This window comes from Nerophis lumbriciformis, linkage group LG04 (assembly GCF_033978685.3).
Source record: "Nerophis lumbriciformis linkage group LG04, RoL_Nlum_v2.1, whole genome shotgun sequence".
Classification (NCBI taxonomy): Eukaryota; Metazoa; Chordata; class Actinopteri; order Syngnathiformes; family Syngnathidae; genus Nerophis; species Nerophis lumbriciformis.
The window spans coordinates 1,640,806-1,657,500 of NC_084551.2; the positions used below are offsets into that span (position 1 = coordinate 1,640,806).

General features: G+C 44.6%; 1 protein-coding gene across 1 annotated transcript in view; it reads right to left on the reverse strand.

Annotated features, from left to right (window-relative positions):
* Positions 1-15,957: 15,957 nt before the first annotated feature.
* LOC133594551 (cell adhesion molecule CEACAM1-like) overlaps positions 15,958-16,695 on the reverse strand; it is a 20,686-nt gene continuing 19,948 nt past the window's right edge. Inside the window, exon 10 of the mRNA XM_061947370.1 lies at positions 15,958-16,516. Coding sequence (XP_061803354.1) covers positions 16,304-16,516 — 213 coding nt within the window. The 3' untranslated portion in view covers positions 15,958-16,303. The remainder of the gene's footprint in view (positions 16,517-16,695) is intronic.

The following is a 16,695-nucleotide window of genomic DNA, read 5'->3' on the forward strand; positions in this document are numbered from 1 at the left end:
CTGTGCGTTGTGCCACAATATATCTGTTTCTGGCATGGCAATGACGGACGTTGCAGGAAATATCTTTGTGACAAATGCTGCAGAGCAACGCCCTCTTGTGTTTGTCTTCATCCAAAGATACTGATAGGGATCATGTATGTCTTGAGTAAGTCTTTTTTGGTTGTTTTCCATCTATCGATTTTCTACTACTTGTACCTGCCTGGGTCGTGTGGAGGCTTCGAGCTTATCCCGGCTGCACTCGGGCGGAAGGCAGGCTACACCCTGGACCAGAGGCCACCTCAACGCAGGGCCTCAGCTGTACGTTGTTTCTGATTGGTTTAAGTTGCGTGGTGCCGTCCGTGGTTGGTTAAATGTATGCAAACCTCAGATACGCACACGTCCTGTTACACCCTCACAAATCTGGATGAACTCGCTCAAATCTTCCATCCATCCATCCATCTTCTTCCGCTTATCCGAGGTTGGGTCGCGGGGGCAGCAGCCTAAGCAGGGAAGCCCAGACTTCCCTCTCCCCAGCCACTTTGTCCAGCTCCTCCCGGGGGATCCCGAGGCGTTCCCAGGCCAGCCGGGAGAGATAGTCTTCCCAACGTGTCCTGGGTCTTCCCCGTGGCCTCCTACCGGTCGGACGTGCCCGAAACACCTCCCTAGGGAGGCGTTCGGGTGGCATCCTGACCAGATGCCCGAACCACCTCATCTGGCTCCTCTCGATGTGGAGGAGCAGCGGCTTTACTTTGAGCTCCTCCCGGATGACAGAGCTTCTCACCCTATCTCTAAGGGAGAGCCCCGCCACCCGGCGGAGGAAACTCATTTCGGCCGCTTGTACCCGTGATCTTGTCCTTTCGGTCATAACCCAAAGCTCATGACCATAGGTGAGGATGGGAACATAGATCGACCGGTAAATCGAGAGCTTTGCCTTCCGGCTCAGCTCCTTCTTTACCACAAGGGATCGATAAAGCGTCCGCATTACTGAAGACGCCGCACCAATCCGTCTGTCGATCTCACGATCCACTCTTCCCTCACTCGTGAACAAGACTCCGAGGTACTTGAACTCCTCCACTTGGGGCAAGATCTCCTCCCCACCCTTTTCCGGGCGAGAACCATGGACTCGGACTTGGAGGTGCTGATTCCCATCCCAGTCGCTTCACACTCGGCTGCGAACCGATCCAGTGAGAGCTGAAGATCTTGGCCAGATGAAGCCATCAGGACCACATCATCTGCAAATAGCAGAGACCTAATACTTCAGCCACCAAACCAGATCCCCTCAACGCCCTGACTGCGCCTAGAAATTCTGTCCATAAAAGTTATGAACAGAATGGGTGACAAAGGGCAGCCTTGGCGGAGTCCAACCCTCACTGGAAACGGGTCCGACTTACTGCCGGCAATGCGGACCAAGCTCTGACACTGATCGTACAGGGAGCGAACCGCTCAAATCTTACACGACAGAAATGTCGCAAAAGTCACGTATAAGTAGATGAGCTAGAGATGGGAATATTTGGGCACCGCATGATTCGATGATGATTCAGGAGCTGCTATTCGATTAAAAATCGATTACTAATGCATCTTTAATTTATGCATATTGATGCAGTTTTACATTTATTTTTGTTTCACTGAGTTCTTAGAGTGCATATCCTGTATTAAAAACTGGTTGTCCTCAAATTTCTTCCAGATAAATTCAAAACAAAAAGAGTGTGCAAAAAAGTAATCAGAGCAAAGGGTGGTTATTTTGAAGAAACTGCAGCCGAGTGTGAAGCGACCGGAATGAGAATCAGCACCTCCAAGTCCGAGTCCATGGTTCTCGCCCGGAAAAGGGTGGAGTGCCATCCCTGGGTTGGAGAGGAGACCCTGCCCTAAGTGAAGGAGTTCAAGTACCTAGGAGTCTTGTTCACGAGTGGGGGAAGAGTGGATCGTGAGATTGACAGGCGGATCTGTGCGGCGTCTTCAGTAATGCAGACGCTGTATCGATCCGTTGTGGTGAAGAAGGAGCTGAGCCGGAAGGCAAAGCTCTCAATTTACCGGTCGATCTACGTTCCCATCCTCACCTATGGTCATGAGCTTTGGGTTATGACCGAAAGGACAAGATCACGGGTACAAGCGGCCGAAATGGGCTTCCTCCGCCGGGTGGCGGGGCTCTCCCTTAGAGATAGGGTGAGAAGCTCTGTCATCCGGGAGGAACTCAGAGTAAAGCCGCTGCTCCTCCACATGGAGAGGAGCCAGATGAGGTGGTTCGGGCATCTGGTCAGGATGCCACCCGAACGCCTCCCTAGGGAGGTGTTTAGGGCACGTCCAACCGGTAGGAGACCCAGGACACGTTGGGAAGACTATGTCTCACGACTGGCCTGGGAACGCCTCAAGATCCCCCGGGAAGAGCTGGACGAAGTGGCTGGGGAGAGGAAAGTCTGGGTTTCCCTGCTTAGGCTGCTGCCCCCGCGACCCGACCTCAGATAAGCGGAAGAAGATGGATGGATAGAATATAAAACATGTTTTCAGTTATTTTCCAATCATTTTGGAACTTGCAAGGATACTTCTTCTTCTTACTCGTCGTCGCCATGTCTCGTCTTCTGCTTCGTATTCTTCTTCTTCTGTTCTGATTGCCGCGCTTGACTTCGAGGTGTAACCGTTATTATTGTTCGGCCGGCAACGGCGCCCAGTGAAGGATAGTGTAGCACAGCGTTTCTCAAAGTGTGGGGCGCGCCCCACTGGTGGGAAATAGAGACATGACAGGTGGGGCGCGAGGAACGGGAGGAAATTTCACTTTAAATTTTTTTTTAAATTATTATATTTTTAGATTATTTTTTTTACTATGCTTTCATTTTCTATACACACTGTAAATCACTTTGTGATTCTGTCTGTGAAATCCGCTATATAAATAAATGGAAATTACCGGTACTTATTTTTACTGTAGGCTTTATATTTCTCGGTAGGAGCGAAAGTTTGACAGACATAGCAACAGTAACTAATGGGGGCGGGGCTAAGTGGAACAAACTTTCGAGCGGATGGGTAGCAGGCTAATGTGTGGATCACAATTACACAAATATATACATTTGTGACTCGCACCTCAAAGGTCGTCGAGCCAGAGCCAGCGCCTGCAGAGAAACAAAAATGTGACGGGCACGCACTGTGTCATTCACCGGGAAGCACTAGCGTCAAGGCAGCTCAGCCCCCGAACTCAATGAGGTTTTAACAGATGTTGTGAGCGCGGTAAATTTGATCAAAACACGACCACTGAAAGCGCGACTGTTCTCTGCACTGTGTGAGGAAATGGGAGCTGGTCATACAGCCGTGCTGTTTCACAGTGAAGCAAGGTGGCTCTCCTGGGGGAAAGTGCTGTCACTTGCCCTGTCTTGCCAAATGCATAGCTCCTCCTTTTTTTTGTTGCAAAGATTGCAAAGTGGCACTTTTATTGTATTTATTATTGAACTTGATGCAAGTTATTTGATTTATTATTGAACTTGATGCAAGTTATAACACTTTTTTTGATTTATTATTGAACTTGATGCAAGTTATAACACTTTTGTTTTATTTATTATTGAACTTGATGCAAGTTATAACACTTTTGTTTTATTTATTATTGAACGTGATGCAAGTTATAACACTTTTGTTTTATTTATTATTGAACTTGATGCAAGTTATAACACTTTTTTTGATTTATTAAGTTAAAGTTAAAGTACCAATGATTGTCACACACACACTAGGTGTGGCGAGATTATTCTCTGCATTTGACCCATCACCCTTGATCACCCCCTGGGAGGTGAGGGGAGCAGTGGGCAGCAGCGGTGGCCGCGCCCGGGAATCATTTTGGTGATTTAACCCCCAATTCCAACCCTTGATGCTGAGTGCCAAGCAGGGAGGTAATGGGTCCCATTTTTATAGTCTTTGGTATGACTCGGTCGGGATTTGAACTCACAACCTACCGATCTCAGGGCGGACACTCTAACCACTAGGCCACTGAGTAGGTATTATTGAACTTGATGCAAGTTATAACACTTTTTTTGATTTATTATTGAACTTGATGCAAGTTATTGGATGTATTATTGAACTTGATGCAAGTTATAACACTTTTATTTGATTTATTATTGAACTTGATGCAAGTTATAACACTTTTTTTTAATTATTGAACTTGATGCAAGTTATAACACTTTTGTTTTATTTATTATTGAACTTGATGCAAGTTATAACACTTTTTTGGATTTATTATTGAACTTGATGCAAGTTATTTGATTTATTATTGAACTTGATGCAAGTTATAACACTTTTTTTGATTTATTATTGAACTTGATGCAAGTTATAACACTTTTTTTTATTTATTATTGAACTTGATGCAAGTTATAACACTTTTATTTGATTTATTATTGAACTTGATGCAAGTTATAACACTTTTTTGATTTATTATTGAACGTGATGCAAGTTATAACACTTTTTTTGATTTATTATTGAACTTGATGCAAGTTATAACAGTTTTTTTTATTTATTATTGAACATGATGCAAGTTATAACACTTTTTTTGATTTATTATTGAACTTGATGCAAGTTATAACACTTTTGTTTTATTTATTATTGAACTTGATGGACGTTATTTTATTTATTATTGAACTTGATGCAAGTTATACCACAGCTGCACATTTATTTTATTTATTATTGAACTTAATGTTATTTTATGTTATTGAGTTCGAATGTATACAACTTGATGTTCAATAAATTTGAAAATGTTAAAGCTTGGCATTAGCGCTCTGTTGGGGCGATGGGGGCAGGTGGGGCTTGAAAACTCCCCCTGGTCCAAAGTGGGGGATGACAAAAAAAGTTTGAGAACCACTGGTGTAGCAGTATTGTTGTCCGGGTGGAAATTGGAAGAAATTCGTGAGAATGGTGGCCCCGGGAGATTTTCGGGAAGGGCACTGAAATTCGAGACTCTCCCGGGAAAATCGGGAGGGTTGGCAAGTATGTACAATACCCCATAATGTGTGTAAAATTTTGAGGACAAAAATTAATGTATTCCATTTTGGAAAAAGGCTTTAACATAACAAAATGTGGAAAAAGTGAAGCGCTGTGAATACTTCCCGGATGCACTGTACATCATGGTGTCACAGGTTTTTCAGGGCAACCTTCTTTATGTTACTATCATCGGGTACAACTGACATTTTTATTGCCCCCCTCATTTTTACTCGTCATTTATGGGAAGCAAGCATTTTTGTTACACTTTCAAGTGACAGTTAACGTGCAGGAAACCATACTGGTTAACCATCGTACGTTTCTTTCCTGCATCACTGTGGCTGTCTGGTCACGTGATTCATAGTCGCGGAAATGTTTGTAAACCCGCCATGAGACGACGACAAACTAAATGTAGGAAAGCAGTAGTCACAGTACAGAGTTCAACACATTTATAGGGACTTATAGGCTTCTTAAGAAATCGCGAGTTTAAACAGAAGACGGGAAAGTACAAAAACGACGAAGATATGTCAAATCTTACCTGAACACAACGCCGCCATATTTGGTCCAGCATGATCGGTAGGAAGATTGACCCGATTAGTTAAACTTAAAGTGAGCCAGTGACTTACTTGTACGACGACTACTGATATCATTTGTGTTACAAATCAACAATGACTTTATAAGACTTCACTTTGGGACAGGTAACAACATACTTGCCAACCTTGAGACCTCCGATTTCGGGTGGTGGGGGTTGGGGTTGGGGGGGCGTGGTCGGGGTGGGGCGGGGGCGTGGTTGGGGTGGGGCGGGGGCGTGGAAAGGTGTAACTTGTACATTATATTTATTCATTGCACACAGACTGATGCATTCAAATGTTTATTTCATTTAATTTTGATGATTTGAAGTGGCAACAAATGAAAATCCAAAATTCCGTGTGTCACAAAATTAGAATATTACTTAAGGCTAATACAAAAAAGGGATTTTTTAGAAATGTTGGCCAACTGAAAAGTATGAAAATGAAAAATATGAGCATGTACAATACTCAATACTTGGTTGGAGCTCCTTTTGCCTCAATTACTGCGTTAATGCGGCGTGGCATGGAGTCGATGAGTTTCTGGCACTGCTCAGGTGTTATGAGAGCCCAGGTTGCTCTGATAGTGGCCTTCAACTCTTCTGCGTTTTTGGGTCTGGCATTCTGCATCTTCCTTTTCACAATACCCCACAGATTTTCTATGGGGCTAAGGTCAGGGGAGTTGGCGGGCCAATTTAGAACAGAAATACCATTGTCCGTAAACCAGGCACGGGTAGATTTTGCGCTGTGTGCAGGCGCCAAGTCCTGTTGGAACTTGAAATCTCCATCTCCATAGAGCAGGTCAGCAGCAGGAAGCATGAAGTGCTCTAAAACTTGCTGGTAGACGGCTGCGTTGACCCTGGATCTCAGGAAACAGAGTGGACCGACACCAGCAGATGACATGGCACCCCAAACCATCACCCAACCATGCAAATTTTGCATTTCCTTTGGAAATCCAGGTCCCAGAGTCTGGAGGAAGACAGGAGAGGCACAGGATCCACGTTGCCTGAAGTCTAGTGTAAAGTTTCCACCATCAGTGATGGTTTGGGGTGCCATGTCATCTGCTGGTGTCGGTCCACTCTGTTTCCTGAGATCCAGGGTCAACGCAGCCGTCTACCAGCAAGTTTTAGAGCACTTCATGCTTCCTGCTGCTGACCTGCTCTATGGAGATGGAGATTTCAAGTTCCAACAGGACTTGGCGCCTGCACACAGCGCAAAATCTACCCGTGCCTGGTTTACGGACCATGGTATTTCTGTTCTAAATTGGCCCGCCAACTCCCCTGACCTTAGCCCCATAGAAAATCTGTGGGGTATTGTGAAAAGGAAGATGCAGAATGCCAGACCCAAAAACGCAGAAGAGTTGAAGGCCACTATCAGAGCAACCTGGGCTCTCATAACACCTGAGCAGTGCCAGAAACTCATCGACTCCATGCCACGCCGCATTAACGCAGTAATTGAGGCAAAAGGAGCTCCAACCAAGTATTGAGTATTGTACATGCTCATATTTTTCATTTTCATACTTTTCAGTTGGCCAACATTTCTAAAAATCCCTTTTTTGTATTAGCCTTAAGTAATATTCTAATTTTGTGACACACGGAATTTTGGATTTTCATTTGTTGCCACTTCAAATCATCAAAATTAAATGAAATAAACATTTGAATGCATCAGTCTGTGTGCAATGAATAAATATAATGTACAAGTTACACCTTTTGAATGCAATTACTGAAATAAATCAGGTTTTTCAAAATATTCTAATTTACTGGCTTTTACCTGTATATATCAATCTATCTATCAAGAGGGACAGAGACAGCGCACAGTGCATGTGGATCACATGTTACCATGGCGAGAAAACATGGAGAGACTGCCAGTTATCTAGTCTCCACCAGTTGCAGAAAATGTGCCATCAGTACAACTGGACAGTGCTGTTTCAGTTCCATCACCAGGACCATCAGTGAGTCAGACACAAACTAGTCTCATCATTGAACCAGATTCAAGGGTTGCTGAGTTGCCATCATCAGAACCCAGATCACCCACAACAAAAACCCCACCAGTGATCCGCAGGTACCCAGAAAGGTTTCGAGTACCACCAAAAAAACGGAATCTCTGAAGATAGTATGAAAATCTGTGTTAAAGATGTACAATACTGTTTGTATAATAAACATGTTATTGTTTACAAATGAGGGTTAAGAGTTCAGTACTAAAAAAAAAAAAAAAGAATGTGGCTTAAGTACAGTTTTTTAATTGAACTGCTGCATTTTTTGGTTGGGTTGTTTATTTCTTTTGAGTAAATTCTACAATTCTAAAAGGGGAGGAATGTAATAGAGTGATCTATGTTTGTCTGTTGCCATCTCCTGGTGAATGTTGGCTATAGCGTATTGGGGTTACTTTTTGGTTGGCCAACGATGTACGTGGTGTTGCGCACCTGACGTCAAGTGTGTGAGTCTGTTCTGAAGTCTACAGTAAAGAGACGTACTTCATCACCTCGCCTGTTTATTGCCTCCAACTCAATATATTACAACAACATTACTCCATGCAATGTTGGCCACATGATTAAATCCTATTTCATGTTTTTATGAATTGACAGTCACCTGATGCGGGGGTTAGGGGGGTGTCATGGTCACTGCCTGCAGATGTTAAAAAAAAAAAAAAAAGGATTCTTACCAGACGCCAGCTTTAGACTCTCACTCCCTTCATCCTCCCTCCTTTCCTAACATTCAACATTCATGTGGCCTCCAGGTCCGCCTGAATTTCGGGAGATTTTCGGGAGAAAATTTGTCCCGGGAGGTTTTCGGGAGAGGCGCTGAATTTCGGGAGTCTCCCGGAAAATCCGGGAGGGTTGGCAAGTATGAGGTAACACAACACGCAACCAAGAAACACGTAACTACCGCGACAATTGTTAAGGGCTTTTATTTTGAAATTCCACTTTTGATCGTTATTAAATCTCCGGAGAGATGTTCCTAAATCCTCTTCTGTTTTGATTAGTACACGGTAATCTTTTGTCAGATAAAAACAACATTTCAAAATATCCTCTGTGTCAGACACACTAATGTTGTTCCATATTATATATATATATATATATATATGTATGTGTGGGGAAAAAAATCACAAGACTATTTCATCTCTACAGGCCTGTTTCATGAGGGGGGGTTCCCTCAATCATCAGGAGATTTTAATGGGAGCATTCACATACCATGGATTATATAGGGCACAGAGTGGGTGGGTACAGGCTGGCGTAGGGGCGTGGTGATTGGCTCATGTGTTACCTAGGAGGTGTTTCCGTCTGTGGCGGCATGCTGTTACAATTTCGCTGCGCTTGTTGAGGGATGACAGGTCTGGACGGTAAATAATAAACAGTTTTTCTTTCAAGCATAGGTTGCATCTTTTATTACCACTATTGTAAGGTGTGCTGGATGCAAGAATTTGCCATGTTATTGAATATTCAACATTATTGTCTTTGAGGTCCCAAATGTGTTTGCTGAGTTCTGTGGTATTCCGCAGGTTTTGGTTCCTGAAAGAAGCCTTGTGATTGTTCCATCTGGTTTTGAACTCTCCTTCAGTTAATCCTACATATGTGTCGGATGTGTTAATGTCCTTGTCTACCTTAGATTGGTAGACAACTGATGCTTGTAAGCACCCCCCGTTGAGAGGGCAATCAGGTTTCTTTCGACAGTTACAGTCTTTGTTGGTTTTGGAGTCGCTCTGTCTGGGGGCCGACGGCTCATTTGCAATTGTTTTGTTGTGGTTTGAGATGATTTGTCGTATATTGTTCATACAGCTGTAGCTCAATTTAATGTTGTTCTTGTTGAATACTTTTCTTAGGGTGTTGTCTTTGGGAAAGTGTTTGTCAATCAGATTGAGGAATTTGTGTCCAATGTTAGTTGAGACGTTTTTGCTGTATGGGGGGTTGTACCAGATGATGTCGTTTCGTTTTCTGTTCTTTTTCGGTTGGTTTCCTGGCGTGGGTTCATAGGTGAGGGTGAAATTGTATCCGCTTTCATCAAGGGCTTTTTGGTACGGGGGGGTTGCTTGGTCAAATTCAGCTTTGCTAGATGACAGCATCGATAGCCTTTTATTAATTCCGGTAGGTATTCTTTTCGTGGTGGTGGGTGGGTATATATATATATATATATATATATATATATATATATATATATATATATATATATATATATATATATATATATACACACATACAGTACAGGACACACCTTCTCATTTCAATGCATTTTCTTTATTTTCATGACTATTGACATTGTAGATTGTCACTGAAGGCATCAAAACCAGGGGCGCCGCTAGGGATTTTGGGCCCTATGAAAATAATCTTTACAGGGCCCCCAACACAGTGTCATTATTTTTTCTGTATTATAATTTCATCATCATTAGGGGACTCTCTGGGCCCCCCTCCATCATGGGCCCCTAGAATCCGTCTCCTTTACCCCCCCCCCCCTTTTCGGCGCCCCTGATCAAAACTATGACACCAGTGAAGTGAAAACCATTTCAGTTGACTACATCTTGAAGCTCATTGAGAGAATGCCAAGAGTGTGCAAAGCAGTAATCAGAGCAAAGGGTGGCTATTTTGAAGAAACTGGAATATAAAACATGTTTTCAGTTATTTCACCTTTTTTTGTTAAGTACATAACTCCACATGTGTTCATTCATAGTTTTGATGCCTTCAGTGACAATCTACAATGTAAATAGTCATGACAATAAAGAAAATGCATTGAAATGAGAAGGTGTGTCCAAACTTTTGGCCTGTACTGTCTGACACAGAGGACATTGTAAAAAGTTGTTTTTTGATATCTTAAAAAATAATGTTAATTACCAAAACCATTTTAAGCTACTGACTGAACACTTTTGCGGAAATAAAACACAAATTGTATACCTTTAAAAACAATACCTGGATGAATGCAGTATTTCACATAATAGGTTTTTAAAAAACACAAACAAATTCCATTCATCCATCTTCTTCCGCTTATCCGAGGTCGGGTCGCGGGGGCAGCAGCCTAAGCAGGGAAGCCCAGACTTCCCTCTCCCCAGCCACTTCGTCCAGCTCTTCCTGTGGGACCCCGAGGCGTTCCCAGGCCAGCCGGGAGACATAGTCTTCCCAACGTGTCCTGGGTCTTCCCCGCGGCCTCCTACCGGTCGGACGTGCCCTAAACACCTCCCTAGGGAGGCGTTCGGGTGGCATCCTGACCAGATGCCCGAACCACCTCATCTGGCTCCTCTCCATGTGGAGGAGCAGCGGCTTTACTTTGAGCTCCTCCCGGATGACAGAGCTTCTCACCCTATCTCTAAGGGAGAGCCCCGCCACCCGGCGGAGAAAACTCATTTCGGCCGCTTGTACCCGTGATCTTGTCCTTTCGGTCATAACCCAAAGCTCATGACCATAGGTGAGGATGGGAACGTAGATCGACCGGTAAATTGAGAGCTTTGCCTTCCGGCTCAGCTCCTTCTTCACCACAACGGATCGATACAGCGTCCGCATTACTGAAGACGCCGCACCGATCCGCCTGTCGATCTCACCATCCACTCTTCCCTCACTCGTGAACAAGACTCCGAGGTACTTGAACTCCTCCACTTGGGGCAAGATCTCCTCCCCAACCCGGAGATGGCACTCCACCCTTTTCCGGGCGAGAACCATGGACTCAGACTTGGAGGTGCTGATTCTCATCCCAGTCGCTTCACACTCAGCTGCGAACCGATCCAGTGAGAGCTGAAGATCCTGGACAGATGAAGCCATCAGGACCACATCATCTGCAAAAAGCAGAGACCTAATCCTGCAGCCACCAAACAAGATCCCCTCAACGCCATGACTGCGCCTAGAAATTCTGTCCATAAAAGTTATGAACAGAATCGGTGACAAAGGGCAGCCTTGGCGGAGTCCAACCCTCACTGGAAACGTGTCCGACTTACTACCGGCAATGCGGACCAAGCTCTGGCACTGATCATACAGGGAGCGGACTGCCACAATCAGACAGTCCGATACCCCGTACTCTCTGAGCACTCCCCACAGGACTTCCCGAGGGACACGGTCGAATGCCTTCTCCAAGTCCACAAAACACATGTAGACTGGTTGGGCAAACTCCCATGCACCCTCAAGGACCCTGCCGAGAGTATAGAGCTGGTCCACAGTTCCACGACCAGGACGAAAACCACACTGTTCCTCCTGAATCCGAGGTTCGACTATCCGGCGTAGCCTCCTCTCCAGTACACCTGAATAGACCTTACCGGGAAGGCTGAGGAGTGTGATCCCATGATAGTTAGAACACACCCTCCGGTTCCCCTTCTTAAAGAGAGGAACCACCACCCCGGTCTGCCAATCCAGTGGTACCGCCCCCGATGTCCACGCGATGCTGAAGAGTCTTGTCAACCAAGACAGCCCCACAGCATCCAGAGCCTTAAGGAACTCCGGGCGGATCTCATCTACCCCCGGGGCCTTGCCACCGAGGAGCTTTTTAACTACCTCAGCAACCTCAGCCCCAGAAATAGGAGAGCCCACCACAGACTCCCCAGGCACTGCTTCCTCATAGGAAGACGTGTTGGTGGGATTGAGGAGGTCTTCGAAGTATTCCCTCCACCGATCCACAACATCCGCAGTCGAGGTCAGCAGAACACCATCCTCGCCATACACGGTGTTGATAGTGCACTGCTTTCCCTTCCTGAGGCGGCGGATGGTGGTCCAGAATTGCTTCGAAGCCGTCCGGAAGTCGTTTTCCATGGCCTCACCGAACTCCTCCCATGTCCGAGTTTTTGCCTCTGCGACAAACAAATTGATAAATAATATTCTACACAACCCAAAAAAATCAGTACATAAATAGTTATGAAGATACCAGATATTGCACTGAAAAGAAACAACGCAGGCTCTGTCAGACATAGCCTAATATGTTAGTTGTAACTTCAGTTTTCCTTTCAGGCTGGGAAAGGGAAAAATTACTAGCGTAATCTGGAGTAGACTAAACATATTAAGACAGAAACAGACAGTTCCTGCTTTGTAGATGAAGACACAAGTTATAACAAGAGGAAGAAGCAATTCAATTGAAAATAAGTGGTTAGCACTCGTGTCTGACAGCGAGAAGGTCTTGCATTCAATCCTGGGGCTCGGGGTCTTTCTGTGTGGAGTTTGCATGTTCTCCCCGTGACTGTCCTGGGTTCTCTCCGGGTATTCTGGTGTCCTTCCACTTCCAAAGACATGCACCTGGGGATAGGCTGATTGGCAACACTAATTCGGCCCTCGTGCGTGAATGTGAGTGCGGATGTTGTCTGTCCATTTGTGTTGGCCCTGCGATGAGGTGGCAACTTGTCCAGGGTGTACCCTGCCTTCCGCCAGACTGCCGCTGGGATAGGCTGCAGCCCCGCAACCCCAAAGGGCACAAGGGGTAGAAAATGGATGGATGGATGGATCTTCCCAATTAGAAATAAACCATTTCAGGGTCAAAACTTTGCCATCATAGAACCTTTAAAGGCCTACTGAAAGCCACTACTAGCGACCACGCAGTCTGATAGTTTATATATCAATGATGAAATCTTAACATTGCAACACATGCCAATACGGCCCGGTTAGCTTACTAAAGTGCAATTTTAAATTTTGCGCGTAATATCCTGATGAAAACGTCTCGGTTGTAGCGGACATTTTGGGACAGCATAGTGGCCAGCCATTAAGTCGTCTGTTTGAATCGCAAAATTCCACAGTATTCTGGACATCTGTGTTGGTGAATCTTTTGCAATTTGTTCAATGAACAATGGAGACAGCAAAGAAGAAAGCTGTAGGTGGGAAGCGGTGTGTTGCGGCAGGTGTTGTGCCGGATAACGCACCCCCGCCGTAGAATGCACCCCCTGACTGTTTTGCCGGATAACACAGCCGGTGTTTCATTGTTTACATTTCCGAAAGATGACAGTCAAGCTTTACCATTAGCCTTGTGGAGAACTGGGACAACAGAGACTCTTACCAGGAGGACTTTGAGTTGGATACGCAGACACGGTGCTGTGAGTACGCATGCAGCTGTGGCTTCCAAACATTTGATCGCTTGCCCATACGTGCGTGCCGCTATGTGCATGCCACGTACGTAACTTTGGGGACTTTGGGGAAATATATGTGCTGTATGAACTTTGGGGAGGTGAACGGTATTTTTGGCTGTGGGATTGAGTGTTTGAGTTGTATTGGCGGGTTATATGGACGGGAGGGGGGAGGTGTTTGTTATGCGGGATTAATTTGTGGCATATTAAATATAAGCCTGGTTGTGTTGTGGCTAATAGAGTATATACAGGTAAAAGCCAGTAAATTAGAATATTTTGAAAAACTTGATTTATTTCAGTAATTGCATTCAAAAGGTGTAACTTGTACATTATATTTATTCATTGCACACAGACTGATGCATTCAAATGTTTATTTCATTCAATTTTGATGATTTGAAGTGGCAACAAATGAAAATCCAAAATTCCGTGTGTCACAAAATTAGAATATTACTTAAGGCTAATACAAAAAAGGGATTTTTAGAAATGTTGGCGAACTGAAAAGTATGAAAATGAAAAATATGAGCATGTACAATACTCAATACTTGGTTGGAGCTCCTTTTGCCTCAATTACTGCGTTAATGCGGCGTGGCATGGAGTCGATGAGTTTCTGGCACTGCTCAGGTGTTATGAGAGCCCAGGTTGCTCTGATAGTGGCCTTCAACTCTTCTGCGTTTTTGGGTCTGGCATTCTGCATCTTCCTTTTCACAATACCCCACAGATTTTCTATGGGGCTAAGGTCAGGGGAGTTGGCGGGCCAATTTAGAACAGAAATACCATGGTCCGTAAACCAGGCACGGGTAGATTTTGCGCTGTGTGCAGGCGCCAAGTCCTGTTGGAACTTGAAATCTCCATCTCCATAGAGCAGGTCAGCAGCAGGAAGCATGAAGTGCTCTAAAACTTGCTGGTAGACGGCTGCGTTGACCCTGGATCTCAGGAAACAGAGTGGACCGACACCAGCAGATGACATGGCACCCCAAACCATCACTGATGGTGGAAACTTTACACTAGACTTCAGGCAACGTGGATCCTGTGCCTCTCCTGTCTTCCTCCAGACTCTGGTACCTCGATTTCCAAAGGAAATGCAAAATTTGCATGGTTGGGTGATGGTTTGGGGTGCCATGTCATCTGCTGGTGTCGGTCCACTCTGTTTCCTGAGATCCAGGGTCAACGCAGCCGTCTACCAGCAAGTTTTAGAGCACTTCATGCTTCCTGCTGCTGACCTGCTCTATGGAGATGGAGATTTCAAGTTCCAACAGGACTTGGCGCCTGCACACAGCGCAAAATCTACCCGTGCCTGGTTTACGGACCATGGTATTTCTGTTCTAAATTGGCCCGCCAACTCCCCTGACCTTAGCCCCATAGAAAATCTGTGGGGTATTGTGAAAAGGAAGATGCAGAATGCCAGACCCAAAAACGCAGAAGAGTTGAAGGCCACTATCAGAGCAACCTGGGCTCTCATAACACCTGAGCAGTGCCAGAAACTCATCGACTCCATGCCACGCCGCATTAACGCAGTAATTGAGGCAAAAGGAGCTCCAACCAAGTATTGAGTATTGTACATGCTCATATTTTTCATTTTCATACTTTTCAGTTGGCCAACATTTCTAAAAATCCCTTTTTTGTATTAGCCTTAAGTAATATTCTAATTTTGTGACACACGGAATTTTGGATTTTCATTTGTTGCCACTTCAAATCATCAAAATTAAATGAAATAAACATTTGAATGCATCAGTCTGTGTGCAATGAATAAATATAATGTACAAGTTACACCTTTTGAATGCAATTACTGAAATAAATCAAGTTTTTCAAAATATTCTAAGTTACTGGCTTTTACCTGTATATATGTCTTGTGTTTATTTACTGTTTTAGTATCAGGTCCCACCCGCCTCTCACAGCATCTTCCCTATCTGAATCGCTCCCACTGCCCTCTAGTCCTTCACTCTCACTTTTCCTCATCCACGAATCTTTCATCCTCGCTCAAATTAATGGGGAAATCGTCGCTTTCTCGGTCCGAATCGCTCTCGCTGCTGGTGGCCATGATTGTAAACAATGTGCAGATGTGAGGAGCTCCACAACCTGTGACGTCACGCTACTCGTCTGCTACTTCCGCTACAGGCAAGGCTTTTTTTATCAGCGACCAAAAGTTGCGAAATTTATCGTCGATGTTCTCTACTAAATCCTTTCAGCAAAAATATGGCAATATCGCGAAATGATCAAGTATGACACATAGAATGGACCTGCTATCCCCGTTTAAATAAGAAAATCGCATTTCAGTAGGCCTTTAAAATGTGCTAGCAAGGGTAAAGCTAAGTTAACCATTGACTACATTAATTTCTTTGTCTTTGAATATTAATAATCGACAAAGACGATTGTTCCGAGTAGCTAGGACAGAGATACATGTACCACTTTTCCTAGGTTCCACTTCTCAGTTTGTGGGCTGCAAGAAACAAAACACTTGTGGAGTGTATTCTTTTGATACTCATTGAGCTGAAATCTCATTACATTTGCGAAAGTGCTGATTTGGCATTTCATGTGACATGGTGGAACCTTCTTGTGTGATTGTTGAGGTATAATTATCCTGAAAATTTGGTTTGTTTTTAAATTGTACTACTCGTTAGAGGGCGTATGAAAGTTTCCTCAGTGTACTTAATATATACGAATCATGTCAGTCAAAGAGACAAATGATTAACTGATGCTCAAGTTGACTATGCACACACAAGCCATTAGCGCACCATTAAGGGACTGTGTCTCCGTGACAACGTGTTCACTGTAGACCAGTTTGAGCATGATTGAACGCGATGTTAGATTTGGATTTCATTCGTATCAAATGGCTGAGGAGCTGGCCTCTTTGTCCTCTGTATGTGGATGTCGTAGGTAGGAGGGGAGGACGCCACAGGAGGCTTCTTGTTCACTCGGATCTCTGCGTATTCTGACGAGTTATTCTGCGGTACAAGCTGGGCCGCCCTGCAGCCCTCCTTTCTCCGTAAAATACGAAGGTCCACGTAGTTCAACTCCTGCTCCCAAAAATAGACAGGATTAATAAATAAATAACTATGGACCTGAATGACAACAAGTACCTTGACTAGACACAACCACAAAGATGTGCTCGCTGTACACTTTCTTCCTGGTTCAAAGTCCAAATTTAAAGCTTAGAGGAGCCTTTGAATCGGGACCAACATCAACGATTACCAGA